This window comes from Melitaea cinxia, chromosome 20 (assembly GCF_905220565.1).
Source record: "Melitaea cinxia chromosome 20, ilMelCinx1.1, whole genome shotgun sequence".
In the NCBI taxonomy this organism is placed as follows: domain Eukaryota; kingdom Metazoa; phylum Arthropoda; class Insecta; order Lepidoptera; family Nymphalidae; genus Melitaea; species Melitaea cinxia.
The window spans coordinates 276,107-299,433 of record NC_059413.1 but is presented as its reverse complement, the minus strand read 5'-3'; the positions used below and the strand labels follow the sequence as shown (position 1 = coordinate 299,433).

Here is a 23,327-nt window from a genome sequence, read left to right as displayed (position 1 = left end):
ATTTTAATACGATTAGTACCTACATACAATATATAGTAATGTATTTTTTTGTTTTTAATCTCTCCTTAAAGCCATTACCATCAGCAAATATGGTTCGCCATTTCATATTCAACTAACAATTATATGTTTTTTTGTTACTGGGTTATCATGTAGTTTATATGAATATATAATTATAGAAAGAAAACGCTTCAGTCTGTTCTATCCCACTACTGGGCATAGGCCTCTTTCCCCATGTAGGAGAAGGATCAGAGCTTAATCCACCACGCTGCTCCAATGCGGGTTGGCGGATATATTCCCTTCTATGAGTAACAATCGCTAGGAGGTGTATATGATAACAACCGGGACCGACGGCTTAACGTGTTCTCCGAGGCACGGTGGGGAGACCCACAAGGACTGCGCAAACACCCAGACTACGGCAAACACCTATATGGCCAATACAAATGTTTGTCATGTGCGGGGATTCAAACCGCAACCGCCAACGCAACAGGTACAATCCATGGCTGTGACCGTTGCGCCAACGCGGCGTCATAGAAAGAAAGAAAAACATTATTGGATCACACACAAGAGACAGCAACAAATACTTTAATTCGACTTTAGAAAGTAACTGTAATACTATTACAATTATTAAAGTATCGTGTGCCTCAGGAATGCGCCAAATTGGTTAAGTTCGGCATAAGTCAGACTGTCATAGTAAAAATGGTAAAAATTATATATTCACGTATTTGCTTGACTTCGAAAGCCTTACGAAATGTATAATACTGTGACTTCATTCATATTTCACCAATATACTTACTATGAAATTCGTAGGTACGAGTTGCCCAGCTATCTCCACGTAGCCCCGACTCGAACTATCATCTGTTTCGCCAATTACCGTCCTCTGCTCGCCGCAAGCTGATTAATATCGTCTCTGAAATTGGGTCGGATCCTGTTTGTACACACCGTCTGCGACGGCCTTTGATCCCTACTGATGTAATACTAACGACATTTTGTGTGTGGTAATAATCTTTTGCTTGGCTCCTTGCAATCAGGCTGATTTTCTGCACTTATGAACATTACAACTTGTTTAGCCTTAATGAAAGAATTACAGGTGTGTTGAATTTAAATAGCAAGAAAATACCTTTAGTTGTGCATCGAGTTTTGATAATGTAACCAACTTTGATAGCAATTTCGTTGATAATAGTATTGTTTATGCTTAACAGTCAAATATTTTAAGCGTAGCTATTACAGGAGTAATGTAAAAAATAAAAACCGACAGTATTTGCAAAAGTTTATGTTTATTATAATGTAACAAATCTCGTCCAAACCAACAGACTGCTGCGTGTCTCAGTGCGCGGTCACATGAACACGTCGTCGGCGAGCGCGCGGCTCTCCGCCGACACACCGCTCTCGTCTTCGAAGGTCACCATCTTGTCCCTACGAGCCCTTGCACGGTCCCCGAGGGCGTTCACCCCAACAGCCACCAGCTCGCTAGCACCAACACCCGTGTAACTCAGGTTGAACTCGCTCAGACTGCGAGGCACGAAGTACTCCACGCACCTCTCCGCGTGCCCGGCCGACCGACGCGCTGGGGTGTTCCTCTGGAAACTTTCTTCCCCGTATGCCGATGATTTCCTACGCGGTAGGCTGTTGAATTTAGTTGGGTTCGAGCTGTCGATCTTGAAACTCACTTGTGCTCGTTTCTCGTGACAGCTCATAGACGGCCCCTCGGCCGTCTCTCTGTGTCAGGAAACGACGGCCATGGAAATCTTTTCATCGCATTTTTCTACACTATGAACTGCGCGAGTCTTAGAGTTTCCCGTACAGAGTGCGGTAAAACCGCGAAAGGCCGAGCTCATATCCTCTTGGATAAGATTGAAACACATAGCTACCACTACAATACCTACTAGAATATATATACAACACACGCCTAAGGCGATGTCCTCCGCCTTCGCTGATACGGTGCTGGCGTACATCCCGGGCTTTAAATTACCAAAACCTATCGTTGCAAGGCTCGAAAATGAAAAGTAACACCCGTCTATAAAGTTCCACCGCTCCGTCGTGTGAAACAAGAGCGTACCTAAACCTATGTACAGAACGATCAGAACTAGACTAAGCACGATTGGCACTCGCGTGTGGTCCCGACACGTCCAGTGATAGCCTCCGTTAAAACTGTCCAGGTTTAATGCAGCTTGAAATGGTGTTCGTTTTTGACGTTCGTAAAGTTTTTCTTTTCTATCACAATCGACAAATTGCTTGCATTCAACACCGGGTAGCGAATACCGGCTGAGGCAGTCTGCTTTTGAATGAAAATCACCGCTTTTAAGGCGCGCCGGGCAAAGTTTGGAGTAGAGCCCGCGGAGACTTCTCGCCAGCGCCTCGCCTATTGTCGACAGGTACAGCATTATTAGTGGAATGCCCACGCAAGCGTAAGCTATCGCTACCAACTTGCCCGTAGACGACTTTGGAGTTACGCTTCCGTGACCTGCAAAAGAGAGATTTATTTCAACTTACAAAAAAATATCTATTGCTGCAGAAAACGACTTTTCGACTTTTTATATGACGATAATAGGAATTAATCTGCTTCAAAGTGGTGATTAAAATTGTTTAATTTTTCAATCTTCAGTATCAAACTTCATTTATTTATTTATTTTATATGTACATCCACAGAATACACATAAAACATTATATTAAATCATTATTAAATTATTATCTACTATGTATCCCATTACGGAGTACACATCATTCTACAATATATTAGATATTATTTTTAACCGACTTAAAACTGTACTGTGTGTGTACTTAAAACCGACTGTACTATGTAGCTACGGTACGTAGTGTTTGGCTACGGTACTAAAGAATTTAGCCACCCCCTCTCTTCCCGTGGGCGTCGTAAGAGGCGACTAAGGGATAGCACAGTTCCGCTTCCACCTTGGAACTTAAAAAGCCCATCGGTGGCGGGATAACCATCCAACTGCTGGCTTTGAAATACACAGGCTGAAGACGGGCAGCAGCGTCTTCGGTGCGACAAAGCCAGTAAGTACTGCGGTCACCAACCCGCCTGTCCAGCGTGGTGACTATGGGCAAAACACACGAGTTCACGTTATTTTTGGCGTTAACTTGTGGAGGCCTATGTCCAGCAGTGGACTGTATAGGCTGTAATGATGATGATGATGACTTAAAAAAAGAGGAGGCTACTCAATTCAATCGCATATATTTTTTGATGTATGTTCGGGAATAACTTCGTCGTTTATGGGCCGATTTTGATAATTCTTTTTTTGCTGGACAGGAGTTATCCCAAGTGTAATACCATGATAAGGAAACCAGGATCTAATGATGGAATTCCAGAGAAATCGAGGGAAACCCTCGAAAATCGTAGTGACAACTAGTGCGTTTGTTAATTTTTGTTTTTTCTACTAACCTTATGTTACTTGTCGATGTAATTTAAAAACCCGACCGAAAAAACCCGATGGTTTTTTTGTTTGCGAGCAAACGTAATTATTTATGATATATGTTGATAACATACATATTAACACGCTAAGGTTAAGATGTTTGCCTCCCTTTTTAGAAAAAAAACCTCACAATTACTAAACATAAATTATATATCATTTTATAGATAAGTGCTTTTTCTAACGGCTTTTGTTTTGTAAATTATTAAATTATTAAACTTATGCATATGACGACTTTAATTTTAAAATAACGTCAACATGATTGACGGTGATAATAATTATTATACTTCATCACTTGTTCATATCGCAGTCCACTGCTGGACATAGGCCTCCACAAGTTCACATCAAAAATGGCATGAACTCATGTGTGTTGCTTAAGTCACCATGCTGGGCAGGCGGGTTGGTGACCGCAGGGCCGGCTTTGTCGCACCGAAGACGCTGCTGCCCGTCTTCGACCTGTGTATTTCAAAGCCAGCAAATTATCTTTAAACTTATTTAATGCGAATCATTTGCACGGGTATAGTTTTTAAGCTATTGCATAGCTTCTATCGCAGGCTTTGAGCGCGGGGACCGAATCCAGAAATTCCGTAACGAAAAAAACCTCACGCTCCCCACTCCGACGGGCACGGAGCTGTGGCTTGAAGGCCGTGCATCGTCTAACGTCGTTTCAGTTCGGCAGTCTTCGACACGGCGTTGTGTGCGTGCGTTAAGTCGCAAACTTATGTTTCTTATTTCAGTTATCATAAACCTATAGTTTCAATGATAAATATTCCTGAATAACCAACAGCTACTGTAAGATAATAAAACCCACATGTATTGTAAAATAATAAAAATATTTTAAACAATATTAACTTTTTATTTATTTAATAAAAGAAAAAAAAATTGTTTTCTTATCGGCCACCACGCTCAAAAAGTGTAACTTGAATTAATATCTAATAAAAAGAAATACTGCATAAATAAAATAAATAAATAATTATAATTGCATAAGTTGATACAAAATGCTATGCAATAGCTTTACCGCGGCAGACCCCGAGTGCCACACGTTATTTTTTTTTTTATGTCACTAGGTCGGCAAACAAGCGCACGGCTCACCCGGTGGTAAGCGATTACCGTAGCTTATAGACACCTGCAACACCAGAAGCATCGCAAGCGCGTTGCCGACCCAATCCCCAATCCCCCCCAGGAGCTCTGGTCACCTTACTCACCAACAGGAACACAATACTGTTTGAAAACAGTATTATTTTGCTGTGATCTTCTGTAAGGTCGAGGTACTACCCCAGTCGGGCTGCTCCATATTTTGAGCAGGAAATTCCCGCTGTGCCCTACCTCAGTTGCAAGTTAGTTAGTAGCATATAATAGAATTTCTTACCGATCGTAGTAATCAAAGTGAGCGCGTAAAGAAAACTGCCAGCGAACGTCCAGCGATAGTCGGCGGCGTCGTAATGCGTTGAAATACTGGGAAACTCTCCAGACTGCATTGATTTCATCAGAATCCTCTGGAAGTCCATCAACTCTTTGGCAGCCAGCTTTGTCCAATTTTCTTTATAAAGAATATTTAAATCTTCCGTTATAGACCAAAGACGCTCCACTGTCCGTGATCGAAGGTCACCACTCTGTGATTGACTCAGGTTCGGTTTCGACGCGGCCACAGATGTCTCTTCTGGTAGAGTGTTGCCCTCTATGGCGAGGAACAGAAACCCTCCCAGTAGGTTGTAGGTGAGGACCAGGAAGCATATCGCGAGGCAGGTGAGTGGGGAGGCGCGTCGCTTGTGAGCGCATCTGCAGCAGAAGAGCCGCGCGTCGTCTCGACGCGAGATGAAGCAACAGTTGGGTTCATCGATGGTGGACGGTTCGTTTTTCCGAAGTATTCGCTTGGACGGGTCCCGGCCGCCGTCCTCTATCATGTTGATCATTGGCTCATAGTTTACCGTACCTTGTACTTTTTATGGTGTATCCTTTTCTTCGTTCTCAACATTCTAGGTTAAAAGTCTACTGTTGCGCGTTGGAAGTTGTTTGAAGGTCTGAAACAAGGAAATTAAATTTGTCATTATTTCTTTGTACCTTAAATATGTGAGTGTACTAAGTCTGGCATTGAACAGGTAAATAAAAAAACTGCCGAAATATAAACTTACAATTTACTTTTCAATTATGTCTGCCTCTACAGTAAACTTTTAACAGCAAAGCGTTCAAACAAACTTTTAAACGTTTTTATTCCTAATTTTAATATTCAAAGTTCGAATTTTCAATAATATTGCACTTGTTTATTTATTTGTAGTCAAAAAACAACAAACAAAGTTTCCTACTTCTAATTTCAAGGAAACCAAACCTTTATAAAAATATTTATCACTTACTTTTGCCTCCCCCCTCTCTCTTAGAGGTAGAATTTTCAAACGATTTTCCTTATTTAATGTTGCCCAACAATATAAAAGTCAGGACGCATTATATTGCAAATTAAAATTTCATTTATAGTTATAAGAATTGTTGTTTTTTTAAATATCCTATTGAAAGCTATTAAACCTGAAGAAGAAGAAAAAGAAGAAGTTTTTTATATATCTTCAGCTAGATCGGCTAGCGTACAAAAGACCTACTTGATGGTAAGCGGTTACTGTAGCCTATCTATGTTATATCGATAGACGCCTGCAACGCTAAAAGTATCCCAAGTGTCTTACTGACCCTACACCTGACCCTCCCCAGGAGCGCTGGCTACCTCACTGACCACAGGAATACAACACAACTTGAGAGCCGGCTGATCTTTTGAAAGATTAAGGGAGAATAGAAGGGAATTAGATTACTCATGTTAGAGAAAATATCCGCCGGCCGTAGTGGAGCAACGCGTTGTAGTAAGTTCCTATCGTTCTCCTATATGGAGATATCCTATAAGACGTCTATACCCAGCAGTGTGATGTTACAGGATGAAAGTGATGCGAACATTTTGATACGAATATCTGTCAGATTCGTCACTATTCTGTGACTGTGACGAAATATTCTACAATCTAATTTGAAGAAATAAAACAGTTCCAACGTTGAAGGTTTTAAAATTAATTACCTTTAAATACTAAACAAGCACGAGTTCTAAGACGAGGGCGGAAGCTAGTCTAACGTTAATAACAGATTTAATCGCTTTATAAATTTACTTTGTCCGCGCTCGTGACCGCGCGCTGTGAGACCGGCATTTATTAGAAGAATAATTTTTCAAGAGAAAAATATGTACTTCTTAACAAAAACTTTAAAATAAATTTTTCAAAAAATAACCAATCGTTTTAATGTCCCAAAAAATTAACCCTTAAAACTCGCAAAGATTTCATTTATTTTCTGTTGTAATATTGTTTGATAAATTATATACATTCATACAAACTATATTACAATATAATTTGTGACTAAATTTACGCAAAAACGAAAAATCTTTGACACAGACTCATTTCCCGCTTCGTTAACTCTCAACCTTTTAAATAATTTTTAATAATAAGTTATACATTTTCTATTTGATCTCAAAGGGGACAATCTTGTTGAACCGAGCAAGCTTTAGGCGATTGAACTAGGAAAAGCAATTAAGGCGAATTAGTGGGCAGCGGAGTATGAACGATTGGTTGTAACGAAGTTGTGGGGTACGCCCCTCCCCCTCCCCACTGGCAAACTTGACAGAATAACTGCCTCGACCATACGAGTATATCGAACTAAACTTAAGCGAAGTATTAGATGCTGCTCCGGATAGTATATCGAGTAACCAGAGACTGCAATAACAAAGTTTCTTACAAGAAATTTACTGTTCTATATCCGTGAACGGGAATAACATTTTAATTCAAAGGAGTTTGAAAGGGCTCTGACCGTCATTACGAAATTTAAATTTTACGTTTAAGCCATTTTACAGAACGCCAATTTTATTTTAATCTAAATGGATATATATGTACTTGTGTAACCTCAAATACTGATTGTTGATTTTTTAGAAAAATGATCTTTCTACTACGTGGAGATAGTATAAGTCTATGATCAAATGTGAGCTTTTATAGGCTGAAATGTCATCCGCAATTATCATTATATTAAAAAATACAGCTGACCTAGAGTACCTTGATTCAGTTTTATTAAAGTTTGAACTTTCTAGAAACATTAATCTGGACACGTCTAGGTGAAGGCTGGAGTGTGTGCCGACCGGTCTGCGGTCTCAACCGTCTTTCGACTTTGAAAATAACTTAGCAGTAACACACGCCACTGCACATTAAGGAAAACCGTAATGAGATTTTAGATTAAAGAAAATATAATGGTAAATGGGCATATTCTAATGACATGTAATAATCGTTAGGCGAATGAATGAATTTGAATGAATTTAGAGCAATTTGTCTCCACTTGTAAAAATTGGTCAATATCTGTTCACGCAATAGAAACATTAAAATTGTAAAGAGTAAGCGACATGCTGTTGCGCGGACCGTAATTTAATATTGATGAAGTATTCAAGGCAACGTAAGCTTCAGAATGTTAATGCAGCTCGCTCTGAAGACAGAAACTCACGTGTTTCAGCTTTCAGCTCCTATTCACTGCCTCGTCTGAAAGACGATGCCTTCGGGCAAATAATCAAAGATGAAAGGGTTCCGTTCGAGACGTGTCGTATTTTCTTCTATATTGTTACCAACCAGAATACTATGACATGTTAAACGCATATTATTTTTATTGCAACCAACAACTAACGAATAGTGCAGAGTAGAAGAAATAACTTTGTTATATATATTTTGGTATTAGATTTCTGTTCGTACTTTTACTTACATTAGGTTAAAGTAAGTTTTCCACGAAATTACTATTGCGATATAAGTGATAATAAACTTATGAGCACATCGCGTGACTCTCCACAATATTTGAGTGTAGCTATAGTTTTCTATTATTTGGGTAAATTCCACTCATTATAATGAAACAACTTTTTCGGACCTCCTCTGACCATGGAGTCCTTCAGTAACCATGGTTGCTGTAAAGTATCCGAAACGCTGGGCGTTTTTAAAAACTTAACAAACCGCGATAAAATCCGAAAAAGTTTAGTCATGTGATAGTTTTGTAATAGTCTTATGATAGCTATAGATTTTATTTTCCATAATGATTGTGTTTGCTAGCAAACTAAAAAAACCTAATTCAATTACAACGACAACGCACTAGTCGTTACTACGATTTTCGAAGGTTTCCTTTGATTTGTCTGGGATGGCACCATTGGATCCTGAGTTTCACCACCGTTGGGATATCTTCTTTCCAACAAAAAAAGGATATTCCAAATCGCTTGATAAATGACAAAGTTATCCGCGAACATACATAATATATATATATATATATACAGTTGAATTGAGAAACCTCCTCCTTTTTTGAAGTCGGCTAAAAATTAAACTCAAGAAATACATCAAGACTAAAATAAATTTTAAAAAGCATCCAATACTTTTAGCTTTATTAAATATTAAGAAAAATTCCTTAATGTCAAAAACCGTAAGATAGTATATACACAATGAATACACACAATTTAAAACATTTCTGTCCATACCTTGCAGAGAAAATAGGGATAGGATGAAACGAAAGATTTTTCTCAAGATCGAATTTCTCCTATTTCATACGAAACAGAAGTTAGTTCCAGCGGGCTCCCTGACGAACAAAGTTGCGATATTCAAGTCACGAGAGCAAAGTTTAAAAGGCAATCCTTACCTTCGAAACTGTTTTAAATTATCATTGAAACGACTGCTGCTAGAACATTGATTTATTACTTTCACTTTTACCATCAATAAAAGTGCTTCTAATTATTTACAAGATGTATCATTTCAAAATTACAAGTTTTAGGAGTTAAACAATATATTTATTTATAGATTAGCACTCGAACAATATAGATATCCGATATCCACAATTTTATTTTTTACAAAACCAAATTACGTTTTTCTCGCTAGCCCTTGTCAAAATTCTCGATCATGCGCTCTATACTCTTTCTAGAGCGTTCTTTAAGAAATGACAAATTAATTTGAATTTAAAAATTGTGAGAGAAATAAGTAATGTCAAATACGCCGTATACTACGGGTATCGTGCGGATATGCTTGTTTATTAAATATATATAAAAATAATATTTTATAAATTAAATAATAAAAGTTAATATATGTGAAATACAAATAGATATAATATACATAAACGAATAATAAATGCCAGGTAGCCTACACCACCCCCCTCCAGAGACCGTCAAGGGCGGTAAAAATCTGGAAAATGAACTCGGCGTCCAGAACGAGTTGTATGCTGTTTCTGAACATCTGGTAAAGGTTCTGGTTTAGAATTTGCAGGATCAGACAGTATAAAGGCCGGCTTAATGCGGTCTATTGATACCGTGACTTCTTTACCTTTTAAAAGTATTTTGAAAACTTTGTCATCCCTTGACAAAACCTTATGGGGGCCTGAATATGCAGGATGAAGAGAACCACGCGATGCGTCTTCGCGAAGGAAAATGTGATCGGTGGTTGCTAGTTCCTTATAAACAAAGACTTTTGGGCTACCATGACGAGAAGCGGGCGAAGGTTTCAATCGTAATGCGATCTGTTTAAGGCGAGCGGAGAAGTCAGAGATATCCGTTGTACCACCGTCGGCAGGCTGGAAGAATTCGCCCGGTAATCTTAACGGCTCTCCGTAAACAAGCTCAGCAGATGAGGACTGAAGATCCTCTTTGAAGGCACTACGAATGCCTAGGAGAACCCATGGCAGAAATTCCGTCCACCTGTCATTAGCGGGACAAACGATGGCAGCTTTGAGTTGACGGTGGAATCTTTCCACCATGCCATTGCACGCTGGATGATACGCAGTCGTGCGCTTATGCTCGAAACCAGCGGTCTTTGAGAGGCACTGAAATAACGCCGACTCAAATTGACGACCACGGTCGGTTGTAATTGTAGATGGACAACATACATCATCAAACCTGGTCCTGCGACACAGATGATCACACAGCAGGTAATCGCTATAAATTGTTGAAAAGTTCCCTCGACTATCTTTCGTATCCATCATCAGACTGAAATGGCACTTGTAACTCATATATATGCAAAGTTCTCATCAATAGAAACGAATTAAGTTCAAACAGCAGGTAATTGCTATAAATCGTTAAAGAGTTCCCTCGACTATCTTTCGTCTCCATCATCAGACTTTAATAGCACTTGTAACTCATATAGGTGCAAAGTTCTCATCAATAGAAACGAATTAAGTTCAAACAGCAGGTAATTGCTATAAATCGTTAAAGAGTTCCCTCGACTATCTTTCGTCTCCATCATCATACTGAACTGGCACTTATAACTCATATATATGCAAAGTTCTCATCAATCGAAACGAATTAAGTTCAAACAGCAGGTAATTGCTATAAGTCGTTGAAGAGTACCCTCGACTATCTTTCGTCTCCATCATCAGACTGAAATGGCATTTATAACTCATATATATGCAAAGTTCTCATCAATAGAAACGAATTAAGTTCAAACAGCAGGTAATTGCTATAAATCGTTAAAGAGTTCCCTCGACTAACTTTTGTCTCCATCATCAGTGTGGGCTAACGCCCGTCTGGTCGGAGGATCCTCCCTTTTCTTCACGTTCCCAAAGCACTTATAACTCATACAGGTGCAAAGTTCTTATCAATAGAAATGAATTAAGTTCAAAAAGCAGGTAATTGCTATAAATTGTTGAAGAGTTCCCTTGACTATCTTTCTTCTCCATCATCAGATCGACTCCAGACCTTTATTAAATAATAGTGCTTTATAGTACCTAATGAAAACATGATTAAATTTACTAGTCTTCCTTACGATTTTTGAAAGTTTCCCTCGATTTATCTGGGATCCCATCATCAGATCCTGGTTTCCTTATCACGGTACCAAACTATGAATATCTCCTTTCCAACAAAAAAAGAATTATCAAAATCGGTTGATAAACGAAGAAGTTATCTCCGAACATACATAAAAAAAAAATATATATACGGTCGAATTGAGTAACCTCCTTCTTTTTTTGAAGTCGGTTAAAAAAGTACCCTTTATAACGATTTACATTTTTTTTTATATTTCATCATAACATATTTTTAATATACTACTAAATTTAAATTTATCCTCCCCCGTTATCCAGGTAGTTATATTTTCAATAACGATGACCGCGCGATTCTGCAACTATAAAGTGTTTCCACAGCGCTCGAGCTGTACAGCGCCCGTGTTTCAAATTTCTTATAAATTATCTGCGAAAGTGGTTTGCTTTGTGCTTTAATATTATATTTTCTTTGCGGTTCCTCGCCGACTTGTGCCGACCTCTTTACCCTCGCTGTAAATAAATTTATACTGTACGTACAATTTTAAATGAGTAATAATATTGAAATATCTTGTTTTCTTTTATCAATTTCATCCCACACATCAGTGGACCCATCGCTCATAAGGACATATCCTATGTCCGGGGTCGAGAAACAAAGACTCACAAAGACCAATATCTGTACAATAATGTATTAAAAGAAAAATAGGAAATTAGAAAAATTATATTTTCAACTTCGTTCGTACCACGAAATAGCACCGCAATACCCACATAACGAAATTTAAAAACTTTAATTCACAAACGTTTCACGTAATAGTATTACTTTAAGCAATAGATGTACAGTGCACTCAGTGTGAGTCACGTGTGCGTTGCATTTGTATCCTCGGCGTAATGGAGAAAAGGAAAACTGGGGAATTGAGTTAGTCCCCACGTAATGGATAGTGGCCATCAGCAGTCAAAGGCGAATGTTACTCGACGCGGTTCAAATTGAGCGCACAAGTTGTCTGCGAGGTGTAATGATGCTTTGAGACGCCGCAACAAGTTTCCAAACTACATACTCGTTAAGTACCTACGTTGTTCCCCATATATTAGTATCTAAGAGCTAAGGAAAGGTTTGCTTTATTTATAATCAATAACACTGAAACCTATGACCTGATATTAGCTCTAGCGATTGCTCTTGCGAGTATAACTCAAAGTTTTACAATTATGTAACAAAATTCATGTTATTTTGATGACAATGTATTTCCAATTGAGACTTTCCTGCAACTTGCCTACTTATTTTATTGTTTTCAACTTGCTAAACCGTCAGACTTGTACTCCTATTTTTTTAACCGATTTCTAAAAAGGTGGTTTATGAATGTTACCTCAGAACTTTTGAGTGAGTGCAGCGATTTTGATGATTCTTGTTTAAATCGAAAGGCGGCACTTGTCACATGATGCCATTTGCATTCTTTCGAGATCTAATGAGTATTATTTGAGTAATTTTTAACAACGCGACGCGTTGTATTATTTATCATCAGTTCAGCCCAATACAGTCCAGTGCTGGACATAGGCCTCTACAAGTTCGCAACAAAAATAGCACAACCTCATGTGTTTTGCCCATAGTCACCACGCTGGGCAGGCGGGTTGGTGACCGCAGGGCTGCCGTTGTTGCACCGAAGACGCTGCTGCACATCTTCAGCCTTTATATTTCAAAGCCAGCAGTTGGATGGTTATCCCGCCATCGGTCGGCTTTTTAAGTTCCAAGGTGGTAGTGGAACGGTGTTATCCCTTAGTCGCCTCTTACGACACCCATAGGAAGAGAGGGGGTATTACTTATAGATAGATGTAATTGAAGTCAGTTTTAATATTCATAACATATAATTCATGAACATACCATAGATTAATAGAAAGAATTTTCAAATTTAGTGCAGTTATTCGTAATTTATACGCGTAGGTTTATAGGTATTTTTGCGATTTATACTTCTTTATACAGATAAAATATAACTGTAGTAATATTATAGATATTAATTGAAATAAAGGTTTTATATTTTTTTTTTTTTTTTTTTAAATAAAGTTATGTCCACAGGCTTAAAGTGCCCATGCTTTTGTTATTCCGATTTTTAGTTTTATTACTGATCGTTTACTTGTTACACTACTGCAGCTTACACTAAGAGACCTAATTATTCTATCTTAGTATCCCTAATGCAGACGTGAGTCCACCGACCAAAATTATGCTAGACTTAATTGATATCTTACATGCAAAAAGACATGGAATTATATTACGCCTTACTTTAATTATTGTTGTCACTATTATAATAATTATTATTATCTATGTTTATATATACACTTACTTGCTATCTATAATATATGTACACTTATTGTCTAGCTAACGTATATGTACACTTATGGCCTACTTGGCCTACTTACAATATACACTTAACCTATGTTATTATTAGTATTTTTTTTTTTTTTTTTTTTTTCCTTATACAATTTATTCCTACAAGTAAGGTGTGCTACAATTTTAACATTTCGAGCACACCCTCAATGACGGCGGCATCCCTGTGGTGAATCGCCATCCTGAGGCTGTGCTCGAGGATGTCTTTTTCAGAAGTTTCCGCTGCCTTCGTCACAAAGCGACCAATTGCGTCGTCACGGTCGTCGGTGTAATAGACACAGGTGTTGGTATGCCTAGTCACCGCGACTACAGCGTGCGAGACGCTGTCGTGAATCTTGAGCCTCCTTGTCTTCGTCTGGAGGACAACGACGTCCTCATAGGTCTGGCCCTGCGCCTCATGGATGGTTAAGACGCGCGATCCCTCACCAGACCCGTATCCCTGGTCAGTCAGCAATCTCTTCTCCTCTTGCGTAAAGACCAGGTACAAGGTCCGGTCCCTTCCTACAGGAATGCGCGCGCCCGTGAGGCTCTCCACTCGCAAAGATCGGATCTTTGTGCTTGAGCTGTACACGGTCTTGTAAACCTCACTGATGGCAAAGGCGACGTCTTTGGGGTTACGATGCGTGCATGACAACTCACATGAGATGGTTGTTAACAGGTTTGGTCTGCGGTACCGCATTTCGAACAGGTTGTCCCTGTCGATGTACGGCAGCTGATTTATATCTCCAATGAGGACTACCTTCTCTGCTCCCGATAGTCGGGCGGCCATTACTATGGCTCCGAAATGGTTCATGAGGGCTTCGTCCACCGTTAGGCGTTTGATTTTTGAGTCCTCACGGAAACCATTTACCAGCACGGATGCCATAGTGCGCACCTTTTGCTTGGCCTTGTTGCCATAGCGGTGCGCCAGTTTTTCCTTTAGGTCTTTGGCCGCCTCGACTGTGGTCGTAATCACGACCTCCGTGTCCTCATCGAAGTCCCTGACTATGCGAGTTGTCTTACCGCATCCCGGTACACCGTTTATCCACTCCAGCGATGGTAGCCCCCAGGTCACGGACGGTAAACCGGCTTCCCGGTCGCCCGAGATGGTTTTCGCCATCCGCAGCATCCGGTCGCCCAGCATTACTTTCGTGCATCTGGCCACTACCACCACCGGGTCCCCTTCAGGTGTGTCGAAGGTTTGAGACTCCTCGTCACTCCCCTCAGACTCGACCGCGCTCACAAAACCTGCTGTGGTGTTATATGCAGCCATATACCTACCCGACATCTTGCCCTTGAGTATTTGTCGGGTTTTGCTGTTGTATATGGCTGCTTCGGCTTCCTCGAGTTCCACCTCCAGTAGCCTTTGGTGATCGTACTGGTAGGCCTGCATGATCTTCTTGCAGGTGGCCAGGCTTACCTCGCGGTTTGCCTTTATTATGGCCAGGAACTCGATTAGGGCGTTCTCTGCATGTTGAAACGGTGTGGACGCAGGTCGAAGTCTTGGTGGTTCTACTTGTCCCATATCGGCCCTAGTTCGAGCGGCGAGTGACGCCTCCGGGTGCCTCGGACTGTCGTCTTTGGTGAACCCGCTCAGCGTCCCCGACAGTCGCTCTCCCTGTCCAGCCTTTTTGGGAGAGGGGTGATGCGGGAGCTTACCTTGTTTCGGGGAGATGGTTGCCTGGATAAAGGTCGCCAATGACATCGAGCTCGGCTTAGACTCAGGTGCGGCCCTTGCTTTGCGTTGTTCAACCTTCTGGTTCTCGATCTTTTGTTGTAGGCGCTCCGAGCCACTAGGTGCGGGTTCGCTGACAGTCGGCAATGCAGGGGATGAAGGTGTTTTGGATTTCGGTCTTAAGTAACCAAGATCCTCCCCCCTGTCTTCGTAAACAATGACCTCACTGTTCTTAGAAGCCATTAGGCAACCGTACCTATCCGATACGTTGCCTCTATCATAACCGACTCTCATCGAATCGACACTGATTCTTCCGGGGATTCCCCCGGGGATCTCGCCCAAGCGCTGTAGCCACAAGCTGGACTGCGCGAAGGCGGACGTCTCTCCCCATTCGAAAAGTGCGATCTCTTTGTTTTTCAACCGCAATAAACGATAGGTCGGGTCGCCCTCCTGCTCTTGCGCTAGCGCTGTGATTTTTGTGCGCTTTATGCTTGTCTTTTGGGTGCTACCGTTTATCAGTAAGGCGAGCCCCGGCGAAATCGCCAGCTGATTGCGTTCTTCAGAGCGACAGAAGCTTATCCCCATCCTCTCCGTTTCGCTGTCCATGAATAGAGCCACGCATCTGGTCCTAATACCAACTTCTCCACTTCCGTTCACTTCACTGGGCGAGGATTGTGTCATCCTGCTCTGAGTCGGTTGCGGAGGTGCGTTTTGGTTGGCTCTATTCCTGAACAGGTTCTGCAGTGAGGAAGACATGGTCCTAGTTATTTGGCCCAGAAGGGTGCGGCCAGGAGACATCCGCGGAGCCGTGATGTTGTCCTGCTGAGTTACTTGTTGGACACGGTTTTGTTCTATTTGTGTTTGTGTGTTGTGTGTCTGAGTGTGTGTTGTAAGAACGACGGTGTTGGCATTCTGCGTAGGTGTTAAAGCCAGTGGTGGAGAAAGCGTGCTGTTCCTCTTTGCGGCTGTATTGACGGCCTTTCTCGCGAATGTGAGGAAGGACGTTCTGCTAGTCTCGCTCTCCAGGATGGTATGGAGCGATGGCTGGTCTAATTTAATCTGGAGTTTGAGTTCCAGATCCAGCCTTTCCTTACTGAACCTCGGGCAGCTCAGTATAATATGCAGAACTGTCTCCTCACAATTCGGGTCGCAGACGCACGAAGGACTGTCAGTGATGTGGAATCTGTGAAGATACGCCGCAAATCCTCCGTGGCCGGTCAGAATTTGTGTGTCGACAGATGTTGGTGCCGATTTCCTTACCAGTCTGCGAGCGGTCTTTACATCCGGTAAGAATATTTTCGTGACCGAGCCAGTCTCCGAAGAATTGTATCTGTCTTGCCACACCCTGGCAGACGCTTCCCGTATCTGCCTTTTGACATACGAGAGTGGTACTCTGTCGTAGTCAGGTGCCGTCTTTTTCGTTAAAGCCGCCCTTTTGGCTAGTTCGTCCGCTCTCTCATTGCCCGGTGTTCCAACATGGGCCCTCAACCAAAAGAACCGTACTGTCTTATTCTCCTCCTGGAGCTGTCTGATTTGACTCTTCATTTCCACGGCCAGAGGGTGAGTTACTGAGGGGCTCCTCATCAGATCTAAAGATGACCTCGAGTCGCTCAGGATGTTGATGGAGCGTGACTTTGAGGTTTTTGCCATTTCCACTGCTCTGAAGAGTGCGTACATCTCGGATTGAAAGACAGTGTTGTGCGGCTCTAACCGGAAAGTGGAGTATCTTACTTCCCTGTCTTGATCCCAGCATGTGAGGGCAGCTCCTACTTTACCCTCTATTTTGCTTCCGTCGGTAAAGATGAGAGGTCCGACGATGCTGTGTTCCTCAAGGACTTCGGGGTTCAGACTCTCTAAGCGCTCGTACTCTGTTGGCATGAGTAGAGAAGGGTGGGGGTTTTGCATTGGTCCCACCCTGCGCTCCAGTTCTCTTCCCGGTGGAAGAAGGTCCGTGCTGTAACCTTTTTTTGTCTCAAAAAGTAAGGCCGCCTCTCGAACGCGAAGGTCTAACGGGAGTAAGCCTGTGAGGACTAGTGCCGATGTAAGCGACACCGTTCTGTACGCCCTGCACATTTTCAGTGCAAATCCTCTCTGCAGGGAGTTTAGTTGCTTTCGTATGGTTAACTTCTCTGCTGCAGAGGACCATACGCTCGCTGCGTACAGAACGATGGGCTCTATTACCGCCACATATATGGTCCGTACGATCTCTCCATTCAGACCCCAAGTTACTCTCGCCGCGCGCGCAAGCTGTTTATAAATGTCCGCAGCTTTTTTGCATACGGCGGATACGTGCGCGTTGAAAGTGAGCTTCGAGTCCAAAATGAGCCCCAGCAGTTTTATTTGATCTACAAGCCTCAGTTGGGTGCCGGACATATGGATTATGGGGGTATCGTATTTCAGCTTTTTAGTGAGCACCATCGCGTTGGTCTTATGCGCGGCGAAGCTCAGTTTGTTATGTATACCCCACTCTTGTACGGCAGCTAAGGTGGTTTCGGCTGAGGTCTGTAGGTTGCCGGATTTTTGGCTGGAGAAGACGAGGACCACGTCGTCCGCAAAGGCCTGGCAATACACTCCCATATCGCTGATCTTTCTCAGCAGCGAATCCAGTATGAGGTTCCAAAAGGTTGGCCCGCCAATGGATCCTTGGACGCAACCCTTCGTGGTCTCCTTCTCACTGGTCGCTCTGGCGTAGTTAACAATGACCTTTCGATCCTGGAGGTATGAGGCGACCATAGTAAATAGAAAGGTTTTATATTGACATGGTTATTTTTATTACTAAAGTTATTCAAAAATGGGATATTTACCATTTTTTTAATTTAAATTTTGCAAATCTCGATATAGTGGAATAGTTTTTGAAATAAAGTACATTCCAGAGAATAAAAGGATAGTAAAGCGGTTACAAACTCCAGCAGAATATATTGTGGAGACAGTCCTTGCATGAGCGCTATGTCGCTTCATCTCAGACGTTTGTCTCACCGTCTTGCGAACTTTCTCAACTCCACACTGTTTATTATATAACACCAGTTTATTGCGATGTCCAACAACGCAGTGAAATGACTGCATGAAGCTACCATCGCTCATGTTTCCTTTTCGTTTTGTTTTTTTTGTGTATCGTTTGTTTTCATCACGACCCATTTGAATCATCGCGAGCTGTATGTTTCGCAACGCAGGCAGAATCTTTAAAATATTTGGAAGACTATATTAGTTTTTTACCTGCCGTTATAGTCTTGTTGAAGCTCCGGTATTATTCAAAATCGCCGTTAAGTTAGACGAGATCACGGCGTTTGTCACAACGCAGAAATGTCGCAAATTTCAATTATAGTTGCGGTAAGTAAGTCATAATATAATAACTAAAAAATATTATTAAAAAGAGTCCATTTAGGCAAGGTTCCGAAGATACTGGCAGCGTTCCCCCTTTGAATAGATAGACTAATTCTTTGTCCGAAGTAGCTGCAAGCTCTCCGTTCTCCTGTGACGTCGAATAACCTTTATTCTATTTCTTTAAAAAGTCTTATAGCGCTAGGACCCCACGGACCAAGGGTCTCGACACCGAATGGGACAAAATCATATTCGGAGCCTAGACCCCTGTATTTGTATGCTTTAGTTTTTTCAGCCGCTACACAAGCCGCACAAGCTCTCTTGTTGGTTCCATGACTTCAATTACATCGACAACTAATACAACGTAAGTAGATGAGCAAAATTAACAAACGCACTAGTCGCCATAACAATTTTCGATGGTTCCCCTCGATTTCTCTGGGGTGCCATCATCAGATCCTGGTTCAGATCTGATTATAGTACCACCCTTGGGATATCTTCTTTTCAACAAAAAAAGAATTATCAAAATGGTTCATAAACGATGAAGGTATCCGCGAACATACATATAAAAATATACATTTACGGTCGAATTGAGAAAGCTCCTCCTTTTTTGTAGTCAGGTAAAAAAGGATTTGGTAGATTTTTTATTATGTAAAATTATACACTTCAGCCTGTAATATCCCACTGCTGGACGTAGGCCTTTTGCCCCATGTAGGAGACGGGTCAGAGCTTAATCCACCACGCTGCTCCAATACGGGTTGGCGGCTATATTACCTACTATGAGTAACAATCGCTATCAGGTGTACATGATAGCAACCAATACTGTGACCGTTGCGCCAACGCGTCGACAACGTAAAATTAGAATTTCAAAATATTTGTAAACAGACAATCAAAAATTCCATTGTTTGAATAAAGATGTTCATTATCTTGAATGTCACTAAGAAAATAATAAGTTGGTACTATGGTGAGTTGTCTTTCGTTCAGACAAAAGCATTTCTTTATGTAAGTCGACTGCGAGCTCCCCCCAGGCGTGTACCTGAAACAGCCTCCGAATCGTCTCACAATAAACAACAAAATGAAAATAAACAAATACGGTCTGTTTAAACATGAAAATCATTTGATTTATTTATTGTTTGTCGAAAGAGTACAAAAGGTATTTTACATTTATTGTATTAAAACGTTCATACAATTTTAAAATTTTTGCAATTCTTTATTGATGACTATCCTAATATTTGAATGTTTTGTATTTCCCTTTTAAATTGATATTCATTATTCATTCCAAATTCCATTAAACACCTATTTTGAAATCCTAGACTTATCGTATTTACGTTTGCATTACAAATTAGACAAACACAATTTAAAAACTCAATAATGGAAGACATATTGATCCCACAATATTGCGGTTAAAACTAATGTGGTGTAAAATACAATTTACACATAAATTCGTTGAAAATACTGCTTAAGATACTTAAATATAGTGTTCAGCATAAAACACAAAAAGCGCTCGATCAAAATACGGTTCAAGTAAGATCATAATGATGACATTCGATCAGCGCTGCGTCAGCGCTCCAATTTATAAATAACTCAATTACATCAACGTGATTCGGAATATCTTGAGACTCGTAAACTGTAACTAGGAATTCAATATCGTCGGCATCTTAATTGATAACAGTCTAGAACTCTAGAATCGATCTCGGCCCAGAGAGCCGAGGTAGCTAGCAACGTGAGCAGGCTTAAATTTACACTGTTTGACTCCGAGTAATTGTGTTCCATTTATATATTTAGGTTTTATTTATTTCATTTAAATAAGAAAATAACATATATTCAGATATATTCTATTCAATAAGATTTTTATATTTTGGATCAGTTACGAAAATAATTCCATATATTTTTTCTCGTAATAAGCACCTATAAACAACGTCCAGAATAATACCCTGTGACGGCGAACAATTTATGAACTTTCGTTATTGTTTCGATATAATTACAATTCATCGAAGTAACAACGAAAGTTGGCGAGCCGTCAGACTTAATCGCGGGTAGTCAAAACAATTCGTCTCAAACTGACGAAAACTACCCGATACCGAGTCAGTCTAATGCCCTCTCGTAGCGAGCTAAGGAACTAAAGTGATTAATAACTCGTTAATCTGTTCAACTTATCAGATTACATGGAAACGAAGCTATACCTGCGAGGTGACGCCTTCCCCGGCTAATGACGTTTTTATCCCTTCGAGGAAGGGGGACAGAGGGTAGAGGGGAGGAAAGAGAAGTTTCGTTTTCGAACGTAGGGAACGATTAACCGACAGGTGGACCCGTCCCACCAGAAACTCGGACTGTTACGCAACTTCCGCTTCCCCAATTGAATACTAATCAGGCTCGAAAAAAGTTGCCGTGTAGTAATAATGAATGATTTTTTATGTAAATGTAAAATTATGGAGATTATTCGTGTCCGAGTGTCCAACACGAGTACGATTACGTAAGTACGGTTACTTTTGTAACTTGATTTGTACTTATTTAAAGTTTAGTTAAATTTAAATAATGGCTAATTATGAATTATTTGATTTCAAATATTGTTAAGCTGCTCTTTAATAGCCTGTAAATGTAATGAGTATTCAGCTTTTAAGGTTAAAATATTTCATGTGTTACACTGCTCACGAATTTTTAACGAGACGCACAGACTTCTAAGAAGACACGTTATAAATTATTACAAAGAGAGATATTTTCTTTGAATAAGAATTAGATTCATTATTTTGCACAACGTTATAAAGGATACGTCTTTTTTATGCGAACATTAGATTGTACACCTTTCTAACCGTTGACAAAATAACGAGTTATTACAAAACAGAGTCGAGCGAGTACTTCGTGTATTTCAGGTAATCCAACCAAGACAGGACTTATAATTATAATTATTTTTTTTTGAAGTTATACTTCTTTTGGCGTTTTAGGGAAAACTGATGAAAATAAATTTATACGATGCGCTCGCACACCGTTACAAATAACCGACACCCTGAAGTTAGCTAGTCAACGAAGAAGAAGTTAGCAACGTGAAGTTAGCTAGCCAATCTAGTATGACGTCTTACGTGCGTACATAAGTACACACACGCTTTTTTTATAACTGTGGCATTTCTAGCCGATACTTATTTGCACCTATAATCTACATTCCGAATCTATTAAAGACAAAATTATTTTTGAAGTCAATTTTGCTTAAGAAGTTCTGACTTTGATTGTTTTATTTTGACTACAAATATTTCTATTTGATTGACTTTTTGTGTTCATTACCAACTCTATGTATAAATAACTGCTTTATGTAAATCTTTTTTGAGTAGTGTGCAATAAAGTATATTCTATTATAATCTATGCGTCTTAAAAATGGTATACAGTACAATACCACTCGGTTGTGTCCACTATGTATAATGATTGTGTCTTAGGCGAACCTAACAAGACGCCATTACACTAAAAATGGTCTAACAATGTAGTTCTCGCAATGTAAAGAGTCCATCTAATCTAATTGAAGTTGGATTCTCGACCGCAGCGACCTACTTCCACCGTGTCGTCTCTGTCCCACGTAACGTTTAGAAATAATATGTGTTTAACTGACACAACTAGAATTTACGCTTCAGCCTATAATATCCCACTACTGGGCATAGGCCTCTTTCCCCATGTAGGAGAAGAATCAGAGCTTAGTCCACCACGCTGCTCCAATGCGGGTTGGCGGATATATTCCCTACTATGAGTAACGATCACTATCAGGTGTACATGATAATAACCGGGACCGACGGCTTAACGTGCTCTCCGAGGCACGGTGGGGAGACCCACGAGGACTGCACAAACACCCAGACCACGGCAAACACCTGTATGGCCTGTGCGGGGATTGAACCCGCAACCGCCAGGGCAACCGGCACTATCCATGGCTGTGACCGTTGCGCCAACGCGGCGTCATCACCTAGGATTACTGGCTCCATTCTCAGCGTCGTAGTCCTGTGCACTAAAACAGTACGGACAACTAGAATTTGTTATGTAAATATTTTTAAACTATACTAACAGTTAATTGTATGTAATTATGACAGTTGAAATTATTTTAGTAAAATTGAAGACAATAGTGATACAATCATATGTTACAAAATGTAATTAAATAACATTTTATATTATAATACTTAAAAATGATATATAAGAAATGATCAAATCGTAATAGAAAAATTACAGTAAACGGAACAGGCGGCACGTAATATAATCAACACAACACATAAGAAACTGGGAAATATTTCTAAACAGACACCAACTAATCTTCAGAAACTCAAAATTATCCGGTAATGGCGACATTGATGATACAGGCTAACATGTGTGCAAGTGGACTCTGAATGATCCGACCTTTAGCCAAGCTGCTTGTTTGATCAAACGTTTGATAACAAAGGGATTTTGATGCGTTACTCACGTACTTTACCATACAAGATGAGAATATTAAAAATAACACACCAGCTTAACCGCCGAATTTTACTATATTATATTTTATATAACACAAGCCGAAGAAGGGTAACAGCATCGTCGATACGACAAAGCCTCCGGTCACCAACCCGCCTGCCTACGTGGTGACTATGGGCAAAACACACGAGTGTACGCCATAATGTCTTGCGCGAACTTAGGGAAGCCTATGTCCAGCAGTCGACTGCGATAGACTGAAGTGATAATGATGATGATGATGTTTTATATAAAATTAAATTACGCAACGAGTTATTCAGACATTATTACACAAAGTATGAAGAATACACACACATAAGCAAATATACATTACCTAGCCTAC

The 23,327-nt window shown here is 40.5% G+C and overlaps 1 protein-coding gene and 1 long non-coding RNA gene across 2 annotated transcripts; one reads left to right on the top strand and one right to left on the bottom strand.

The window, feature by feature from the left end:
* Positions 1-1,255: 1,255 nt before the first annotated feature.
* LOC123663459 (TWiK family of potassium channels protein 7-like) lies at positions 1,256-5,329 on the bottom strand. Its single transcript, XM_045598140.1, has 2 exons — positions 4,795-5,329; positions 1,256-2,461 (listed from the first exon to the last, which is right to left on the bottom strand). Exons 1-2 carry the CDS (start codon positions 5,327-5,329, stop codon positions 1,722-1,724), a joined length of 1,275 nt encoding a protein of 424 aa, XP_045454096.1. The 3' UTR covers positions 1,256-1,721.
* On the top strand, positions 2,992-23,214 carry LOC123663460. Its single transcript, XR_006744659.1, has 3 exons — positions 2,992-3,012; positions 14,378-14,379; positions 23,086-23,214. It is a non-coding gene; the product is annotated as an uncharacterized LOC123663460 (long non-coding RNA).
* Positions 23,215-23,327: the final 113 nt, after the last annotated feature.